General features: G+C 34.7%; 1 protein-coding gene and 1 pseudogene across 10 annotated transcripts; one reads left to right on the top strand and one right to left on the bottom strand.

Annotated features, from left to right (window-relative positions):
• Positions 1–1,882: 1,882 nt before the first annotated feature.
• LOC107627348 (2-hydroxyisoflavanone dehydratase pseudogene) lies at positions 1,883–2,698 on the bottom strand (annotated as a pseudogene).
• A 3,226-nt stretch (positions 2,699–5,924) lies between these two features.
• On the top strand, positions 5,925–19,065 carry LOC107625425 (villin-3). 10 transcript variants are annotated; one of them, XM_088506429.1, is made up of 24 exons: positions 5,991–6,251; positions 8,236–8,497; positions 8,706–8,820; positions 9,093–9,192; positions 9,647–9,715; positions 10,152–10,388; positions 10,458–10,635; positions 10,742–10,874; positions 11,375–11,534; positions 11,619–11,769; positions 11,858–11,961; positions 12,278–12,436; positions 13,785–13,853; positions 13,925–13,993; positions 14,083–14,220; positions 14,318–14,446; positions 14,847–15,011; positions 15,231–15,371; positions 15,458–15,583; positions 15,982–16,044; positions 16,580–16,687; positions 17,279–17,531; positions 18,017–18,210; positions 18,500–19,065. In XM_088506429.1, exons 3-24 carry the CDS (start codon positions 8,765–8,767, stop codon positions 18,611–18,613), a joined length of 2,916 nt encoding a protein of 971 aa, XP_088362555.1. In that variant the 5' UTR covers positions 5,991–6,251; positions 8,236–8,497; positions 8,706–8,764; the 3' UTR covers positions 18,614–19,065. The 10 variants fall into 10 exon arrangements, with proteins under 10 accessions (XP_088362553.1, XP_088362559.1, XP_088362561.1 ...); XM_088506430.1 differs by having other exon boundaries at positions 6,008–6,251; positions 8,236–8,317; XM_088506428.1 differs by having other exon boundaries at positions 6,013–6,251; positions 8,236–8,337.
• Positions 19,066–21,266: the final 2,201 nt, after the last annotated feature.

The raw sequence follows: 21,266 nt of genomic DNA, 5'->3' as shown, positions 1-21,266 counted from the left end.
CCTCTCTTTCTATGCAGAGCTTTACAGATCCCCGAGACATCAATTCTAAATTTGGTGTTGGGTAGCCCTCAACAAGCTCTAAGCACAAAGGTACTAAAAAGAAAGTACCTAAAGGCTGGAAGGACAAGAAAGTACCAACTGAAGGCCTCTCACCTGACATGAGAGTTGTCTTCACTAAGAATCCAGTCCTACCACATACAGTGAACCGTGTCCTATCTTTAGAGCATGTAGAGCTCATTCATGAGAGGATAGGCAGAAAATTCACTGTAAGGGGCAAAAATCTGAGCCCTTACTCACCTCCTTAAGGAGCTGAAGGTCAAGCTAGTGACTTTAAAAGAGCGCTTGTTGGGAGGCAACCCAACTTTTACTAAACCTTATTTTATTTTATTTTCATTTTTGTTTTTATTTCCGTCTTAAAGTCATGATCATGTGTATCAGTTCAAAGACAGAATTCACAGCAGTGAAAACAGAACACTTCGAAAAGAGTGTTAAAGTTGAACGCCAGCCAGGGAGCAGCCCCTGGGCGTTCAAACGCCAATATAGAGAAGCAGGGAATATGGAATTCCCTAGCCTCTCATGACCAAGAGGTCCCACAGAAGCTCCACCTACTCCACCTTCTTCCTCCCCATTGATCATATTTGCTCAAGGGCAAACAAAACTCTTAAGTTTGGTGTTGCAAAAGCTCTGCTTGGTGACTTTTACCACTCTTAAGTATTTAAAGAAGATGATGGAGCAAACTAGAGCGCATGCACATGAGCCTGTGCAGCCGCCTCAATAAAGACAAAGGAGTGATATAGAAGAGATCAAGCACTACATGGGATCCTCAAGGAGGAGCACTGGCCACCATCATTCGGGTGGATTTGTTCTCTTTTACTCGTTTCCTATTATTTTTCTGTTTTCTATCTGTTTATTTGTTCTCTTGTTCTAAGTTGCATGGTCATTTGTATTTGATGTCTTAAAGATGTAAAATATTCCATATATCTCTCACCTTGCTTAAATAAAAAAAATTATTTGAAAAGAACTGAGAGATACATGAATTTCAAGTTTAAAATAAGATTAGTTTAATTAGTTTGATGTGGTGTCATTTGCTTTTACTTTCTGAATGTATGATTAAACAGTGCATATTTGAAGTTGAAATTTTAGAATATTGTCTCTTGAAAGAATAAGGAAAAAGGAAAAATATTATTGATAATCTGAAAAATCTAAAAATTGATTCTTGAAGCAAGAAAAATCAGCAAAAAGAAAAAGAAAAAGTATGTTGCAAAAGAAAAAAATATATATATGCATGCAAGAATGAAAAAATGGCGAAAAAGAAAAAAAAATATAAAAAGCAAAAAAATCCATTATTGCCTAAAAATGCAGGAAAAAGATGGCAGATTGAAAAAGCCAGTAACCCTTTAAACCAAAAGGTAAGGATAAAAGGACCCAAGGCTTTGAGCATCAATGGATAGGAGGGTCCAAAGGAATAAAATCCTGGCCTAAGCGGCTAAAACAAGATGTCCCTAACCATGTGCTTGTGGCATGAAGGTTCAAGTGAAAAGCTTGAGACTGAGCGGTTAAAGTCGTCGTCCAAAGCAAAAAGAGTGTGCTTAAGAACTTTGGATACCTCTATCTAGGGACTCTAGCAAAGCTGAGTCACAATCTGAAAAGGTTCACCCAATTAAAGTGTCTGTGGCATTATTGTATCCGGTGGTAATATTGGAAAGGGATAAGTACTTTTTTCGTCCCCAAGGTCTAGGGTCAAAATCAAAATCGTCCCCAACCTTTTTTTTATTAAAATCATCCTCAACGTTATAAAATCGTCATTTTCTACTTCAATTTTATTTTTTTACCAAATTACCCTTATTAAATAATAAAAATAATTAAAAAATTAAAACAAAACCTATACCCCCCCACCCACATGCCACCCACTGTTCTTAACAGCTTGATAGTACCAAACTCCTCTGTCCCTTATTGAATCCTTTTCAGCAACGCAAACTATGATCTTGGAGCACCCGAGAGTAGCCAAGCTGGGAGCCTCAGGGGCAAAGGGATTGATCAGTGGGTTATCCACCCCGCCGGGCGCATTCGGATACATCAAACCCCACACCACATACGGTGGACTCTCCTCGTGCCCTTCCACGACTTCAGATCCGATGGGTTTTGTGCTCAAGATGTATGGCTGAGAGAGAAAAGCACCCAACAATTTGACTGCGTTAGGTAGAGCCTCAGCACCTGCACGCAAAGCAACGTTGTGAACAAGGTTAGCATAGGCGCTGTCGCCACTGAGGAACACTCTCTGGAAATCGCCATGGTTGAGGATCCATGGATCAGAGTCATTGGAAGCCACCCATTTGGGTGCTTGCCAGCAATCGTGATATGCTGCAGGGAGAGGGATCTCCAGTGCCAGCCTATAGTCAACAGAGACAACTAAGATGTCTGCTTCGGCTTTGGAGAGGAACAAGTTGAAGTAGTTGTGGTGGCGCTCGTTGAAGGCAGATTCAAAGAAGAAGCCTCCATCGTGGAAGTACACCAAGATGGGGACTTTGTGGGCGTCGTGGTGGTGGATGAGCTTTGTTGGAAGCTATAGATGCGCGGAGATGGAAGGGTTGTTGGAGATGACAACGTCTTTGGAAGAAACTGATCCAAGAGTCGAAGGTGGAACAAGTGGAGAGTTTTGGAGGCAGGGGCGGCGGCGGGTTGGACGCAGGGGCGGTTGTGGGTTGGACGCATGGGCGGGGGTTACGGTGAGGGGGTGAGGGGGTGGAAGTTATGGTGAGGGGGTGAGGGAGTGGGAACTGATGAAGGAGGAAGGGAAATTGGGGGTGGGTTTGGGGTGAGGGGGGGGGGGGGAGATGAAGAGATGCTGGGTGTAGGTGGGGTGAGATTTTTTTTAATATTATTTTTATTAATAATTAAGGGTAATTTGGTCCAAAAAAATAGAAAAGAACGATTTTATAACGTTTTGTAACGTTGAGGATGATTTTAATAAGAAAAAAAGGCCGGGGACGATTTTGATTTTGACTCCAGATCTTGGGGACGAAAAAAGTACTAATCCCTATTGGAAAACAAGATGCTTAGGGTCACGATCAAGACTCTAAAAAGATGTGTTCAAGAATCAAAATAAGCTTAACTAAGAGAGTCAATAATATCATCTGGATTCTAAGTTTCTAAGGATGCCAACATCACTGAGTTTCAATGGATAGTGAGATGCCAAAACTATTCCGAAGCAAAAAGCTACTAAGTCCCGCTCATCTGATTGTAACTAAGCTTCATTTGAAACTTAGAAATTTATTTTATCTTAATTTTCTTTTTATCCTACTGTGCTTTTAGTTGCTTGGGGACAAGCAACAGTTTAAGTTTGGTGTTGTGATGAGCGGATATTTTATACGCTTTTTGACATTATTTTCATATAGTTTTTAGTAATTTTTGTTTAGTTTTTACTGAGTTTTTATAGGTTTTAGTGTTAAATTCACATTTTTGGATTCTACTACGAGGTTTTGTATTTTTGGGCAATTTCAGGTATTTTCTGGTTGAAATTGAGGAGCTGGAGCAGAAGTCTGATTCAGAGATAGAGAAAGCACTGCAGATGCTGTCCAGATCTGACCTGCATGTATTCGGAAGAGCTTTTCTGGAGCTACAGAAGTCCAAATGAAGCGCTCTCAACGTCTATGAAAATCTGACTTCTAGATCTTTCCATCAATATATAATAGTTTATACTTTGCTTCGGATTAGAAGGCCCAAAACTGGCGTCCAACGCCAGCCTCCTACCCCCTTCCAGGTGTCCAGCGCCCAAAGAGTAGAGTCAAGCGTCCAAAGGCCCAAAGAGGAACCCTTAGCTGGCGTTCCACGCCCAAGAGACCCCATAGAACGTCGATCTCATCAAAGTTCAGCCCAAACACTCACCAAGTGGGCCCCAGAAGTAGATTTTAGCACTAAATAGACTGTTTTATCCTTACTAGTCATCTGTTTAGTATTTAAAGTGTACTTTACATGATTTTCACGTCATACACCATTCAGCCCTATTTTCATTTTTACTTTGTGTTTTTTACTTTCAGTATGAGTTTCTAAACCTCCTAGGTTGAGGGGAGGAGCCCTGCTGAGTCCCATGAATTAATAAAAGTACTATTGTTTCTTCTTCGATCCGTGTTTGATCTATCTCTAAGATGTATATTCCGATCTTCATCATGGTGAGCAGGATGATCTGACAAATTAGCTCTGTTCATCACATTAAGACGAACGTGCCTGACAAACACCTGTGTTTACTTGTGTTCGTGTGAGTACTTGGAAGAAAAGCACGAGCCAACACCTATGTTTATACATCTCTCAGATTGTTAATTCATGATTTCGTTGGGGACTTCTCGAGACACCAGTTCAGCTGATCTCCGGGGAGATTAGGGTCTCCGTGGTATAGTCTAGAATCCAAAGAAGCATTGTTCTCTGATCCGGAATATTCGACCTTGTTTGTGGCGTTTTGAGTAGGATCACCACGAGAATGGACTGCTATGCGCTTCACCCTTCGTCAGATTGAGTAACCACGGCCAATGGCCACGGGCATGTTCATTCTGTAGCAGAGGAGATCAATGACCACGGCCAATGGCTTTGATCACTTACAGCCTGCCATAGAAGAAGATCATTCACAACCAAGGAAGACAGTACTACTAGAGTTACTTCAGAAAGACAAAGTAACTCGGACTTTCAACTCTATTCCCAGCATATAATTCCTATTAGTTAACTTCTTTTGATTCCGCCTGACTAAGACATGCGAGACAACCATAGCTTGCTTCAAGCCACAATTCTCGTGGGATTGACCCTGACTCGCTCAGGTATTACTTGGACGACCCAGTGCACTTGCTGGTACTGCTGATGTACGAAATAGTGTGGATTTTGCGTACACGCACACCAATGGTGAATGATCTGCCAGTGTCACTTAAGCTATTCTCTCTTGAAGTTGAAGGTACTCTCTTCCAATCTTTAAACTTTATGACTGTAATCTCTTATTCTTGTTGATACTTCTGAAGAATATTATAAAATTAGGATTAGGACATAATAAAGATACTCTACCCTTTAATAATAATTTTTTTATTTTTAAATTAGAAAATTTGTTATTTTTTTTATCATATTCTAAACAATGATAAAAAATGTTAAGTTACCGTTTTATTAGCCATGTATACACTCAACTAGGGGTGGAAACAGGCCAGGCCAGGCCAGGCTTTGCTCTTAACAGGCCTGGCCTGTCATACAGTTGATTGGCCTGAGCCTGGCCTGCAGCCTGTTATAGGCTCTTTATAAAGTATTAGGCCTGGCCTGTTATTCAGCCTGGCCTGGCCTGAAGCCTGTTAAAAGGCCTGCTAATTTTTTTTTTACAAAAATAAAAATATTATTTAAAAAAATTATTTTTTAATAAAAATAGTTATATGTAATATGTCATATATTTAATATTTGTAAAAAATTTTAAACTTTTAACATATTTAAAATATACAAAAATATTTATAATAAAATATAATAAATTTAAAATATCTCATAATTTTATTAATAATAAATAATTATTTATATATTTAATTATATTTTAACAGGCCCAGGCAGGCCTGACAGGCCTATAAGACTAATTAGTGAGCCTGGGCCTAGCCTATTAATGTATTAAGGCTTTTAAAAGAGCCTGGGCCTGTACCTATTTTATAACAGGCCAGGCCAGGCCAGGCCAAACACAGGCCAGGCTGCAGGCCCTGGCAGGCCGCCTGGCCTTTTTCCACCCCTACACTCAACTTAATAAAAATGGTGCTTTTTTAATGGCAGATTAATTTTGTCCTTTATCAATTATTTTTAGTGTTTATATTAAAATTTTGATTACCTCATATATATTTTATAATCTGAAAAATCTTTGGTGTGAACTTTTATCCATTTAGTTTGACATAAAAACATTACACTCCTTTTTCTCATTCTCTCTTTCGGTCACTTATATATATATTATTTTAGTTTTTATTTCTTTTATTAATTTATTTATAATCTTTGTTCCACGTTCTGATTCATTTCACCACCCTTGTCATTCATCATCATCGTTCGCCATAATAATAATTCATCCATTCATAGATTACCCTCTTTTTCTCTGCAACACACATACACATTCTCTCTCGCTCTGAATTGCAGATCTCAAAAGGCTCAAAAGTTAGAGAGAGAAAAGAAGGCACGCAATTATTCACTTTCCTTTTCAAGCTATCTTCTTCTCCTTCTCCTTTTTTTTTCAAACCCCATAATCACCGCTTCGATCTCAGGTATTCGTCAATTTCAATCATTACTCTGCTCAATTTCACCACGATCTCTTGCTTTTCCTTTGTTCTTCGTTGTTTTCTGATTCTATCCACTTCCATGGTTTTTTATCTTTTCCTGTGATGTTCATGTTACCTTTATGCCTTTTGGCTGATTTTCGGGATCGGAATTTTCGATGTTCATGCTTTTCTTGCAATTCGCAATTTTGTTTTTGTTTGTTTGTTGCTTCGTTTTTGGCTTTTTGTTTTAAAAGTTTCGAATAATTTCGAAGTTTTGACTTTTTGTTTTTAATTTGAGAGAGCAATGGCCGAATGAGCATTAGGACAGGAGATAGATCTTAATTGTAGTTTTAAATATTTGGATTTTTATTTTATATTTGATTCTTAGTTTCGATCAGTTATTGCTTATTATTCCATGTTTTTCTGCCTTTGAGTGCATAGCTAATTAGCTATAATCTTAGATAGCATGTTGGATTTTGAAAATATGGTATGCTTTACCCTACTATTTACCTTTGTTTATTAATGACTTGGATTTGAGACATGTTTTGTGGTGGAGCAAGCAAAAGAGGAGGAATATTTTTTGATCATTTTAAGCTCGTAATGGTGCTCTCAGCTTAGAGTATCTACCTGATTATAGAAACGGGGAGCTTCGAACATGGTAGAGATAGGTTGTTCAGGTAACTTGTTGATGTTTGGTTCATTGGGCGAAGAAGTAATCTCCATTTGAGCAACAAATTTGAGGTATTCTCGGGAATATGTGGCATGAGAGAGAGGGAGGTAAGGACGAAGAGGGAAAATGTAACTATTGCCACTTGAGTGCCAAATATTGATGATTATATGATTTTTTTTTTAATCTGGATTGAAGTTGATGAGGAATAAGGAGTCAAGAAAAAAAAAAAAGAGTAGCACTTTAGAGAGTGTAAATTTTCACAATCTTCTCCTGATGAAATATTGAGCTGGCAACTGTCTCAACATGGATGTGTGATTTAGACATACCAATCTGATGTTTTCACTTGTTGCTATCTTGCAAATAACTTTAGACAACTGAAAGAAGTTGTCTCTTAGTATTTAATATAGCTTTAGGCTAAACCTTTTTATGAAAGACAATTGGGAAATAAGGTAACATGAAAAACTGAAATGAGAGAAATGAGACAACAATATTATCAGTGCAATTGCTAGAGTCTCCATTGAATGGCCAAAGTGTCCAACTTTTGTCCTAAAAAATACTTGGTTGACTGGAATTCAAAGGAACTGGTTGGATTGAATAATTCAACTTTAGAAACTAGTATCCTACAGTTGTGGCAGGAACGGGAGGATGAGCGACAGCCAGTGTTAAATTGTGTCACAAACAAAATTCTTATTTTGCTTGTAAAACTGGAAAGGTTTAGGAAAGTAACTTAATTGGTTTACACATTATTTTTGGTTACTATCAGAAATGTTTGAATACTGATCCTCTTAGTTGAAGCTGTTAATGATTTTATCTCATTGCAGCTAATTAAAATCTCTTGAAAAATACTCTTATTTTTGGAATTTTAGGGTGCGTTTGCCGTTTGGTTTGCGTTTTCATTTTTTGTTTTCATTTTCAGTGTTTTTTGTTTTCTGGATTTTGTGAAGGAAAAAGTGAAAACAGGAGGTGAAAATAGAAAACAGGATTTTATTGTTTTCACTGTTTCACTTTTTCCTTCACAAAATCCAAAAAACAGAGAAAATTAAAAATGAAAACAGAAAATGAAAACGCAAACCACTCGCACCCTTAGTTGCCAACAACATACATTGACATGGCCTATGGATATTCTTAAACACATATGGCCATAATTAGTTAATTACCTATACTTCTATTGTCTGTTCCTACTAATGTTACAGATGTTCTCTAGTTATAGTTTTATCTACTACTTCATTCTCATGAAACATAAAAATTCATTATTTAAAATAACATAACGGAAAAATGGTTATTTTTCTTGATATGTAAAATTTTCTTTTTCTTTATCAGCCGCTGACGCAAGGTGTCAGGTTAGGCGGCCTACATGTGTCTCTTTGGGTGTGGCCTTTAACGCAAGATGCTTGTGCAGCGGGTTCCACCCCCTCCTCCCATGTGCACCCTTTTTTTTTCTTTATTTGTTTCCCTTTTGAAGAAAAACATTATTTTTGTAATGTTGTTACCCATTTCATTGGACCTAAATTGTTCTCCAGTCCTTGATTTAGCCATTTTTCCTATGTTGTTAACCCAATGTTTGTTTTCTATCCCAGAAAAGGTATCAGATGCTTTGCTTCTCATGATTGTTCATATATAATGTTACTTATGAAATTATAAGTAAATTTATAGCAAAGATGTATACCTACAATGTCAATGATAAATATAAAGATATTCTGGCTGTGGAAAGTGAAAGCTTGTTGCTGCTGCTATTTTCCACAATTATGAACTTTAACTATGTTACTTTACTTGTAAATTTACCTTTGCAGTTAAATACTGACACCGGGTTTGCTGAAAAAGACGAATGTTATAGAAGGAACTTATAACCATGTCTAGCTCTACAAAAGTTTTGGATCCTGCATTCCAAGGAGTGGGTCAAAGAGTGTATCCTTTGAATAAAGAGTGATTTATGACAAATAAGTTCTGGAAGCTACAATTTCGTATTGTTAAATTTGTAGATGAATAAAGTTAAAGGTGAAAAGTGTGTACCCAAAAAATGTAAGTATTTAAAGGTGAGAAGTAAAACAAAAATATACTTGGTAGAAAATCATCAAACATATGTAATTAATATGTAGGTATGATCATGGATTATGTGATATTGTTGTACATTGAAGTTGCTATATACTTTGAGAAGTTTTGAACTTAACTTGTTGTAGAGGGACCGAGATTTGGAGGATTGAGAATTTTCAGCCAGTTGCGTTGCCCAAATCTGAATATGGGAAATTCTACATGGGGGATTCTTACATTATTTTGCAGGTGTGACCTAGAACCAATATTAGCTTGGATTCATTTACATGTTTGTGATTTCCATATGTGGCTACATTATGATACTAGAGGCTGAATACTCTGCAAAGTATGCACCCACCACCCACCCTAAAAAAAAAAGTTACTGAGTTGGTAAAAGAAATTATGATAAGCATTTGCATGTTATGATTCAAAATCTGGCACAGAAGAGAAAGGTAGGTAAATGATACTTCTATTCAGGATGGTCAAAAGTGTGATGAACTGACGGGTTTAAACGTACAGTTATGGGCTGAAAAGCACAGTTTGCAAAATAATAAACAGGGAAAGCTTTGGACACAGTTCATATTTTTGTGAAAATATAGCTTCAGAACCTTTAGCTTAATGCCTTAATTTATATTATTTGATGGAAGGTACGGCTATTTCTATTTTGTTAAAAGATTTGGTTTTACAATCATGTGTATTGCAGACAACGCAAGGAAAAGGAGGCAATTATTATTATGATTTACACTTCTGGCTTGGAAAGGATACTAGTCAGGTAAGCTTGAACATTTACTGTCCTTGATCATGACCTAGGATCTTAAGTTCTTTCTTCAATCTTCATCCATCTTGCATTATTTTCATTCTAAAGTGAAGGTGACAAGCTTTTGAATGTTGTATGTCATCGTTGATCTTGATCTTGTTTTTTTTGTGTCATTCATCTTATATTAGTTTTGTTTCCTTTCCACATAAAATTAAAAGTAACTACTTAGAAATTCTAAACGATGAACTTTCTAAAGGTTGCTTTATGTTTCATTTAATTTATTTTATTTTATTCCTCTTACACAATTTTGAATTTTGGATGAGTTCAATATCTATTGTTTGGAGGAGCCTGGTATTCAATAATTCATAGTTGTTTGGGAATTCATGAAATCTTTTATTATTTATTTTTTTTATTAATAATAATCTTTTCTGACATGTGACGTTTCATGTAGGATGAGGCTGGAACAGCAGCCATTAAAGCTGTTGAACTTGATGCTGCTCTTGGAGGACGAGCAGTGCAGCACAGGGAAGTCCAAGGACATGAATCTGACAAGTTCTTGTCATATTTCAAGCCATGTATAATACCATTGGAAGGGGGTGTTGCATCTGGGTTTAAAACACCAGAAGAAGAGAAGTTTGAAACGCGCTTGTATATATGCAGAGGGAAAAGAGTTGTCAGATTAAGACAGGTATAGTGTTCTATACTTATGAATGTCGTTTTCTTTGGTGGAAATGTTATTTATTTGTTCTTTTGGCAGGTGCCTTTTGCCAGGTCATCATTGAATCATGATGATGTGTTCATCCTTGACAGTCAGAATAAGATTTATCAATTCAATGGTGCAAATTCTAACATTCAGGAAAGAGCAAAGGCCTTGGAAGTTATACAGTTCTTGAAGGAAAAATATCATGAAGGGAAATGTGATGTGGCAATTGTTGGTAATGAAAATTTATCAATTGTCAAAAATCCTGTTATATAATTCTAAATGTGTTCTTAAGATACTTTTTTGTTCATACCTATATGAGATCTCTCTCTCTCCTGTAGATGACGGCAAGTTAGATACCGAGTCAGATTCAGGTGAATTTTGGGTTCTTTTTGGTGGTTTTGCTCCCATTGGAAAGAAAGTAATCAGTGACGATGATCTCATTCCGGAGACAATTCCTGCTCAACTTTATAGGTATGTCTTTGTCCTTCTCCCAACTCCTGAACCTCATGCTAGTCCCCACCATATTTATTGAAAAATTTGTCATTTTAGGAAGGCACGGCGTCATCCCTTTAAGAACAAATGGTTGTTGCTGCCAAATCCCTTTTCTTTATAGAATGTGTATAAATCTTTACATGTGGAATACCATTTTTGGTAGCATATAGTTGTGCAAGAGACATGCATTTATGTATTTTGTGGTCATCATTAGTGAGTGTTTTAAGTGACATAAAATCATAGGCTAATATCTGAAGCATAAAGATGTCTTGTCTTTGGTGCTTGTTGCCATCTATCTTTTTTTTCCCCTTCCCCATCCAAAACAATTGTTGTATTCACTCCGGTTCTCTGTTTCCTAACTAGGAGGATATGATGATGGGATCATGTGTTGTTAAGCACAAAATAGTTGGTATGATAGTTGGAATTGCTTCATTTTGATATTAAATAGAAAATCACCTCCATATGTTATGTCGTTGTAGTATCATTGATGGTGAGGCCAAGGCTGTTGACGGTGAACTTTCTAAATCACTGCTGGAGAATAACAAATGTTATTTACTGGACTGTGGTGCTGAGGTATTTGTCTGGGTTGGTCGGGTAACACAAGTTGATGAACGAAAAGCAGCTTGCCAAACAGCTGAGGTAATGTCCATTTTCCACATAAGATCTAGTCTTTCAGGCGTGAATTAGAACTGGATTCATTACTTCACTGCTGTGTGTCCCCAGGAGTTTGTTGCAAGCCAAAATAGGCCAAAATCTACAAGGATAACCAGGGTTATTCAAGGTTATGAAACACATTCATTTAAGTCCAACTTTGATTCTTGGCCGTCAGCATCTGCTACTGCTGGTACTGAAGAAGGAAGAGGCAAGGTTGCAGGTGAACATTATTTATTCTTTCTTGTACCTTGTCTTGTTACTATGTCTAGCTAGTCATATTGACAAGTTGGTGTTCTATGTACTGTCAGCTTTGCTCAAACAACAAGGCATAGGTGTCAAAGGAATGGCAAAAAGTAGCACCCCAGTAAATGAGGAAATTCCACCTTTGCTCGAAGGAGGTGGAAAGTTGGAGGTGAGTTTTTAATTTTCCTGATAGAGTAAGTTTGGAGCAACTGTAGTTACTCTAAATTCAAGTGGAGTGGAGCTGAGGTGGTGTAATCGCCAATGCTTGCTATGGATAGTTCTGTAACTTGCATATAAGCTGAAAACTGTGCAGCTATGATTCAATTAATCATAATCAGAAAATTCTCAAATTCTCTCTCTCTCTCTCTCTCTCTCTCTCTCTCTCTCTCTCTCTCTCTCTCTCTCTCTCTCTCTCTGTGTGTGTGTGTGTGTAATGTTGGTTTGGTAACTAAATTGTGACCTGTCATCCTGCTATAATTTTCCAGGTATGGCGAATTGATGGGAATGCTAAGACCCCGTTGCCAAAGGAGGATATTGGTAAATTCTATAGTGGAGATTGCTACATTGTACTGTACACATACCACTCTGGTGAGAGGAAGGAAGACTACTTTTTGTGCTGCTGGTTTGGCAAAAACAGCATTAAGGTAAGTCCTTTTGATTTGAGTTCAACATATGTTGTGAGAATGTAATGTGTTTATCTTTGACATTGAATCTAGAACAAATCTATTAGACTACAATGCTCTTAGTTTTATCTAATGGTGCAAATATACTCTAAATAGATGTGATCAAACTATGCTTTGTGTTGATTTATATAACATTTATTTTTGCTTTTATAGTGCTTGAATTCATTGTCAAGCTACGGATCTATGTTTATAAACTATGTTGCACAGACACAGACACGGGACATGATAGTAGACACACGGATACACATTTTAAAATCATTTAAGATACGCGGACACGACATATATATAAAATATAAAATATTTTTTAGATAAATTATAATGATATTTTGATATTTTATTGATATTAAAATAATTTTTAATGTCTTCTTTTAATTATATAAAGTATTTAAAATATCTTTTGTTTTAATAAATAATAATATATATTATTTCTAAACTCATTTCAAGAATACATTAAGAATAAGGCTGAACACGCTGATATGTGATGGTATTTAGGTGTGTCAAAGCGTGTCCGGAGAAGAATTTTTTATTTTTTATTAAAACACAGTTGGACACAGTAAACATGCGTGTCGGACAAGTATCGATGAGTGTCGTGTCCGAAATGTATTACTGAGCTATATCCCCTAGCTTGACAGTATGAATACAATACCTGAACAGGTCTGCCCTTCAATGAATCACTTATGAAAAAATTTGATTCTTAAACAAGTTGGATTCTTTGAGAGGAATAAACAAGCTTGTTTCAACATTTGAATGAAAGCAGAAGTTTAGGTTGTACCTATAGTAGAAACTAACCTTTGGTTTAGTCATGTATGGAGAAGACCTTTAGGAAAAATAATAGAAAAAAAAAAGCCCAGTAAAGAGAGTAAATTGCATAGATGATTGCTCAATACCTAAATGTACAGAGAGATTACGAAAAGTAGAGAAGAACCCATTAAAAAGTATTTGGATTTTAGTGATTTGACGATAGACATGGTTTATGTCACCTGTCACCATTTAATCTATATAGCTGACTTCACTGTGACAAGGCATGATTGGTTGTTGTTCTGACTTCTCATTGCTGTGAAGAACTGCCTTTTTAAGGATATCAAATATATCGATGCCATTGTTTTCCAATAAATTTTGTTATATATTTTCCTGTCTTTGTTAATGAGGATCCCTTGTCCCCCAGATATTTTTTAATTGTTCTCTCTATTTTCTCTCAATGATCCCCCTTCTCTTTCTTCTCAAATTATTCTTTCCCTTCATACACCTCTTTATGGAGTGGAATACGTTTGTTTTGACTGCCTTAATCTGGAACAAATTTTCTATTCAGGAGGATCAAACAATGGCTACTCGATTGGCCAATACGATGTTCAACTCATTGAAGGGCAGACCTGTTCAGGTATTGTATTCAAACTGTCAAGCTGCAGGATATAGCTCAGGAATTGTGTATAATTGTAGTGATTCTTGCAGGGTCGTCTATACGAAGGCAAAGAGTCACCACAGTTTATTGCTCTTTTCCAACCTATGGTGGTCCTTAAGGTATCATGCACAAAGTTTCGTTGTGTTCAAGCTACAAATATGTTTTAACTTTGTGACACTAACTGGTTTAACTAACTCTCCTGTTTTAGGGAGGCTTAAGCTCTCGATACAAAAGTTCAATATCAGACAAAGAAATATCAGACGAAACATACATGGCAGAAAGTATTGCACTTATTCGAATTTCTGGAACTTCTGTTCATAACAATAAGGCAGTTCAAGTTGATGCTGTGCGTACACATTAAACTGTTACATTTTTCTACAAAAGTATGTTGCTAGGGCTTACCTTTCTCTTCTAGTCCACCATAATTATTCTTATTTATTCAGGTGCCAGCATCATTGAATTCTACTGAATGTTTTGTCCTGCAATCTGGCTCTATAATTTTTGTTTGGCAAGGAACACAGAGTTCCTTTGAGCAGCAGCAGCTAGCATCAAAAGTAGCTGATTTTTTAAGGGTGAGGTCTATTACCTCTGTGGATCTTCTACTAAACTATTCAATCACTATCATGAAAATCTATAACAACCAAGTTTCAAACTATTTGAATTTTTTGAGTGTAGTGTCTATTAAATATTTACCTTCATGAATCTCTTGCATTTCTATATTCTTTATTCTTTATTTAACACCTCTACTTATATAGCCTTGATTACTTCAAGATCAGATAATTCAAACTTGCTTGTGATGACTGTATCCTTCTGTTTAAACCCGATGGCAGTTGTTTGACTGTTTGTATTTATTTATGTTTACATTTTTTATTTACACAAGTGGACTTGATTGTAGTTTAAACGGATATTAACAATAACAATAATGTATTGCCATATTAATTATTAGTCAGTGTGTTGCTTGTCCATGTTCAGCCAGGAGTTGCTTTAAAGCATGCCAGAGAAGGAACAGAAAGCTCTGCTTTCTGGTTTGCCCTTGGAGGAAAACAAAGTTACACTGGCAAAAAAGTCACTAACGATGTTATCAGAGATCCACATTTGTTCACTTTGTCATTTAAAAATGGTAGCATTTGTTTTCATGTAAATGCTACTAATAACAGAGCTATTCACTAATAATTGAAAATATACTGACCAGGTTTTTTTTTTTCTTTGGATATACAGGGAAATTACATGTGAGTTTGTGACTGCAGCTTTGCTATTTTAAATTTCCTCATTATCTGGAAGACTGGAAGTTTGTCAGTAGCAGCTTTTCATAGTTCTTTATCTCTTCTAAGTCTACTTTTACATTTTACTCTGCAGGTTGAGGAGGTTTACAACTTCTCTCAAGATGATTTGTTGACAGAGGACATCCTTATACTTGACACTCATGCAGAAGTGTTTCTTTGGGTTGGTCATTCTGTGGACCCAAAAGAAAAGCAAAATGTGTTCGAAATTGGCCAGGTGAGGATATTAAATAATTTCATGCTCTTGTTCCAATATCTCTTACTACTTAAAATAACTGATGTACACTAGAAATTATGCCTCAGGAATACATAAATATGGCTGCATCTTTAGAGGGACTATCTCCACATGTACCACTGTATAAAGTAACAGAAGGCAATGAACCTTGCTTTTTCACAACATACTTTTCATGGGATCATGCTAAAGCTATGGTATGTGATGGAACATCGATATTTCTCATCCTAGTTTCTCTTAGAAGAAAACAGAAACATACAAGAAAAATAAAAAAATTGCTCTCAGCCTCTCTCTCTCTTTATATTCTGCCCTAAAGTCACAAATTTTTCTTGTCTGGTGGTTGAGAACGACCTTAATTCAAGTGGCTTGTTTAATATATTCATTTGTGTTGTCACCAAACATAAGTTTCATAAAATTTAGGAGGATGAATTGGAAAAATGATGAGGTGACTGTTAGGTGCTTAGGTTTGCGAGGAAGACATTTAGCATACCAAAAACAATTGTTAGCATCTTGAAGACATTCCAGCTTACATGCTGAGGAAGCAAGTAATTTAATTGTCAATTTACTCATGATTTATTTTCCTAATGACATGTAGGTTCATGGGAACTCATTCCAGAAGAAGGTGTCGATACTCTTCGGGATTGGCCATGCTGTGGAGGTATAGTTCTTTTTTATTAGCAAAAGCTGTTTATGATTGAGGCAAAATAAATTAGTTTACCAAATATATTTACAGTTTTCTATTTACATCAAACGAAGCAGCTAAACAGAAATTCTAGTATCAGCGATCTCTTTACTTGAATAGATCCAAAAAATGAAGATTCTAACTCATTTGATGCTTCTTGATTTCCATTCATTTGTCTTTGAATAATATTATATCTTAAAAGTTCTTTTTGACCAAATAACATGACATTTAGGACACTCAATTCAAACTAAACTCACCATGACCAAGACCATTTATTTGAATTATGGGAATAGTTTTTACTGGATTTTTCTCACATTTCATATGTGTAATATTTTGTACTTGGAAACGCCACTCAATGTTCTACAATTTTCTACACTTTATTTGAAGCTGAACTATTTGAGTGTAATTTGATTTGAATTGTAAAATGTAAGAGAGTGTCCAAGATCAATGAGAAAGGCAGTCTGTATTTAATTATTTTTTGGTTGTGGGTTAAAATCCATAACGGTAACAGGAAAAGTCGAATGGGTCGTCAAGTAAAGGGGGACCCAGACAAAGAGCAGAAGCTTTGGCTGCCTTAAACTCGGCATTTAGTTCATCTTCTGAGAAAGCATCCAATGTGGTATGGTTCCTTCAATCATCTTAAAATCAGGAGATTGCCTGGGAAGATGACATGATAGTTGGCTATCATTATATCATGTTTTAGATTCTTTAAACTGAGAAGTGCACTAAAATAAAGTTGCAAGAAGAAGTAATTACATCTGTGTCAGAAATCAGGGAATACAATATCCTAATTATATCTGAAAATAGTAAAGAGTATTTTAGAACATTTCATAGTATTGCCTTTAATATTTCTCTATATTTAGTATTTTTTTCTTCATTTAATTAGGACTAAGAGTCTAATATGATTGTAAATGAGGATTAGTCTTCATTTTTATCATCATAAATTCTTAATTCTTTAACATTCCCTGCAATTCTGTAAATGTAAGATTTACTCATGAAGTTTAAACACCTTTTTCCTTTCTGAATAGATTGAAGAAAAAAGGTTCACAGCTATTATACTAATGAAACTGGCCATTAGTTGTGATCTTCTATTCAACTTCTTTTTCACCGGCTTCAATATTGCTTCTTTGTTGTTTTTCATTTTTCCTTTGGTTATCCTTTACTCAAGCATGACTGACCCTGGCCGAATTAATCTTTTGCATTCTCATAGGCCCAGGATAGATTGAACGGATTAAGCCAAGGAGGACCAAGACAAAGAGCAGAAGCTTTAGCTGCCTTAAACTCAGCATTTAGTTCATCTGGAGCCAAGACTGCTAATAGCCCCAGGTCATCCGGAAAAGGTCAGGGATCACAAAGAGCAGCAGCAGTAGCTGCTCTTTCATCAGTTCTTACTGCTGAAAAGAAATCCCCCGATGTTTCTCCTGTGTCAGGCGGTAGTCCTGTTACACAAACTAGCTTTACTGGTAAGAAATATAGTTCTCTCATTATCCAACTGTGATATTTTGCTCTGGATATACTACCACTGGTTATCTATATTTTTGCGCAGATTGTCCCAACTGATTTGCTGTTTCCACTCACAACACCATCTTACTTTTGTCTTTTTTGTAGTTTTTAATATCAATCCTATTTGTTCAATTCTAATTATGATAAATGTGTTAGTATTTTGGCTGTGCAAGATCTCCACATTGCAAAGCAATTTTGGAACACCTTCAAAATTTATTTAGGAAAATTTTGAAACCCTAGCAATATTTATAGACGCAATAAAAGAAATGGCATACCAACTTTATAGTTCCGTAGCCTTTTCCTCAAAATTAATAAAAATCTATAAGCCTTTTATCTCGCTCACATGGTATCTTCAAAGTCAAATGCTTGTTTTTTCAAAAAAGGAATAGACTTTTGTTCATATATCATTTGTGTGTGCTTGATAAAGTTTGCGATCCTTTTGTAGAAGCTAAAAGTGAAAGTGCGTCTTCTGAAACAGAAGAAGCTGCAGAAGCCAAGGAAACTGTGGAACATGTCTCTGATAGCCCAAAACTAGAAATTGTGGAGGATAGGGATAATAGTCAAGGCTCTCGAAGGATATTCAGTTATGATGAATTAAAATCTAAAAATGTGTCTGGAATCGATCTTAAACGGAGAGAGGTTGGTCTATCTTTCATTTATAATATTTCAGAGCCTCAAGGCTGGTATATGATTTTCTTTTTAATTTCATAACAAAAGATGCTTGGTGTACACTAAAATTCAGCCACCAAATCAGCTACCATGTATGTGTATAAATACATATGTAGTTTAATTCTTTTTTAACGTATATTTTGTATTTTAATGTATATTCTATATTGGTAGTTGATTTTGGTGTACGCATAGTATGATTGTTTCATGATTTATGGTGGTATTAACATATTTCTTTATTCCGTGCTTGGGTGTTGGTCAGACCTATCTGTCAGAGGAAGAATTCAACAGTATTTTTGGAATGGAAAAGGAAGCATTCTATAAATTACCAAGATGGAAGCAGGACATGTTAAAAAAGAAATTTGAATTGTTCTAGGAGTCGCTGACTTATCTGCTTCATTTGCACCCTCATCTACGTTTCCTCAGTTATCATGAATCGGTTGGATAGTGTGATTTTCCTGGGATTCCTATGTATAAGCGTTTGTTCTTTTGGCCTACGATGACTTCGCTGTAATTAGTGTCCAGAGTTTGCATAATTTGACACTGTATGGAGAGTGGTTTATAGTTTTCCCCCCTTTGGGAATAGCTGCTGCCTCTTGCAATGTTTACGTATTGTAGGCAACGAGGACACTAGAAGTGAACAGGTCTAATTCTTTCATTTTGTCAAGGTTGTAATTTTAAACACGTTTACCCCTTTTCTGTTTTTTTTTTTATTATTTCTTTTTTCTGCGGCGTTATTGGTTAGAAAGGCGGGTGTATATTGCATTTTATGCTAAATTCCACATGAAAAAGAAAAGAAAAGAAAAGAAAAGAAAAGTTTGTATGCTATGTATTTATTTATTTATGGTTATTTTTAAATTTAACCTTGGATGTCGGGAACGGTCAAATGCTATTCACTGTTATAATTGTCGTTGTCATTATTATTGACATAATAATCGTGATCATATAATTTTGCTTTTAAGCCATAGGCCCGCCTGAGTTCCCCGAATAAGTTAGTCAACAAATGCCTGTTTCTTTTCTTGACCGAAAAAAAAAAATGCCTGGAAATTGACATATGTATCAGGTTATGAAAAAGTCTCAAGTTATAAAAAAGGATTGGATTTGATTTCAATCAGCTTTTACTTTTTAACTTAGATTTAGACTTGCCCAATGGGTGATAATCAAGAAGTTTTGATTTTATGATTAGTTAATTCTTTCAATCTATATTTTATATATATTAAAATATTTGTTTAAATAGAAAATGTTTACCTTTAAAATATAATGATAATTATATATTAAAAGCTAATTCAGTCAATTTAATAATTTATAGTTAAGTAGAATTTTTAATAAATATAGAGTCAGTATTTTTTTTATTTGGTATTGATAAATAACTTATATTTAAACTGATAATTGATCTGACAAGTAAATACAAAAATAATTTATCGACATTCAAACAACGCTTGACCCATAATTTTTACTTCACTAAACATTTTTTTATCATCAACGAAAATTCTACTGCAATCATTTTATAAGTTAACGGAAATAAATATAAGTATTTTCATAACAATTTCACATAATGTCATTGAATATCAATTGAATTCATAATTTATAATTCTATATAAAAAAAATGCAAAATCTAAAATATATATATATATATAAGTTATTTGATTTTTATAACATAAAAATATAAGAATAGAATAATATTTTAATAAATAGATTTAATGACAAATAAATGATAGGATAGTTTTTTCTTTGAAAATAGCTTAATAATGGTATCAAATTATTATTTATTAGATGATGCTATTGGAAATTATTAGAAGAGGAGACATAATAGAAACATAAATTCAAAAATCCATAAAATATATAATTTAAAGAAAAATCTGATACGACAATAGAATAATAGATTATATGTCATTTTCTAGTTGTAAGAAAATATGTACATCAACTTTTATACAGAAAAAATAGATAAGTAATTTATTTAGGTCTAGTTTGAGTAAACAAATTAAATAGATTCTTTTAAAAAAGAGTTTCAAATGTAAAGACTTTTATTAATAGCAGTTTATAAATAAGTTATTTTGTGTTTAAATTTTTAATTATAAAAGGATTTGTTTTAAAGTAGTGTTTGGATAAATGATTCAAAAAATACAATTTTTTTTTACACAAGAAAATGGATATTAAAATAACGATGATAACAAATACCTTTCAAATTCACAATAATCTTGATAGCAATTACAAAGAAATTATTGTGTAGTTAGTGTTTGGTGTTTTATTGTGTCTGATATGATAGGTGAAAATAGAAAACGAATGTGAGATGTGTGTCATGTACATTTTGTTGGTGTTTTTATTTTTGCTGCTCTTACTAGAACTCCCTCCTTTTTAATTGAGGTTGAGAACAACTATAAAAAAATAACAAGCTGTATAAAAACAAAACCACATGTAAAAAAAAAAAATAGAATTGAAACTAAGATTCTATACCACACACAATATTAAATATAAATTTAATAATAAAAATATATAAATTTAATAATAAAAATAGAGTGGTAGAAGGATAAAAAATACATGGAAGGGACATATGCAATAGGTGATTCAGATAGAACATTATATGAAAATAATGGTGGAGGGTCTGTACTTCCAGCAGATGGACCATTACGTGAAAATAGTGGTGGAAGGTCAATATTTCCAGCAGAAATAGAAAATAATTTTCACAAAGTCAATAATAAAAGCAGTACTATTATCTCTTTTATTTTGAAATCAATTTTTTTTGAATGAGAATGATAACATAACTTATCAAAAAAGAGAAACGTCATATTTTTCTACTTCTTCAAAAAGTCTAAATTAACTTTTCGAAAAATTAAAAATATTTCTAAAAAATAATACCAAATACATATAATATGACTTTTAATAATTTAAAAAAAAAATAGCTTTTACTCTTTCCCGAACACACTCTTTAATCTTTCTTGTTTTAAGATAATTTAAGGAAGGCTCACTTACCTTAAAGTCATAAATTATATTCTGTCTAGCTACTTATTTCATATATATATATATATAAT

Source organism: Arachis ipaensis, chromosome B2, assembly GCF_059453495.1.
Source record: "Arachis ipaensis isolate K30076 ecotype BB chromosome B2, ASM5945349v1, whole genome shotgun sequence".
Taxonomy (NCBI): domain Eukaryota; kingdom Viridiplantae; phylum Streptophyta; class Magnoliopsida; order Fabales; family Fabaceae; genus Arachis; species Arachis ipaensis.
The sequence above is the reverse complement of the archived record's forward strand: the minus strand, read 5'-3'. Positions and strand labels throughout refer to the sequence as shown.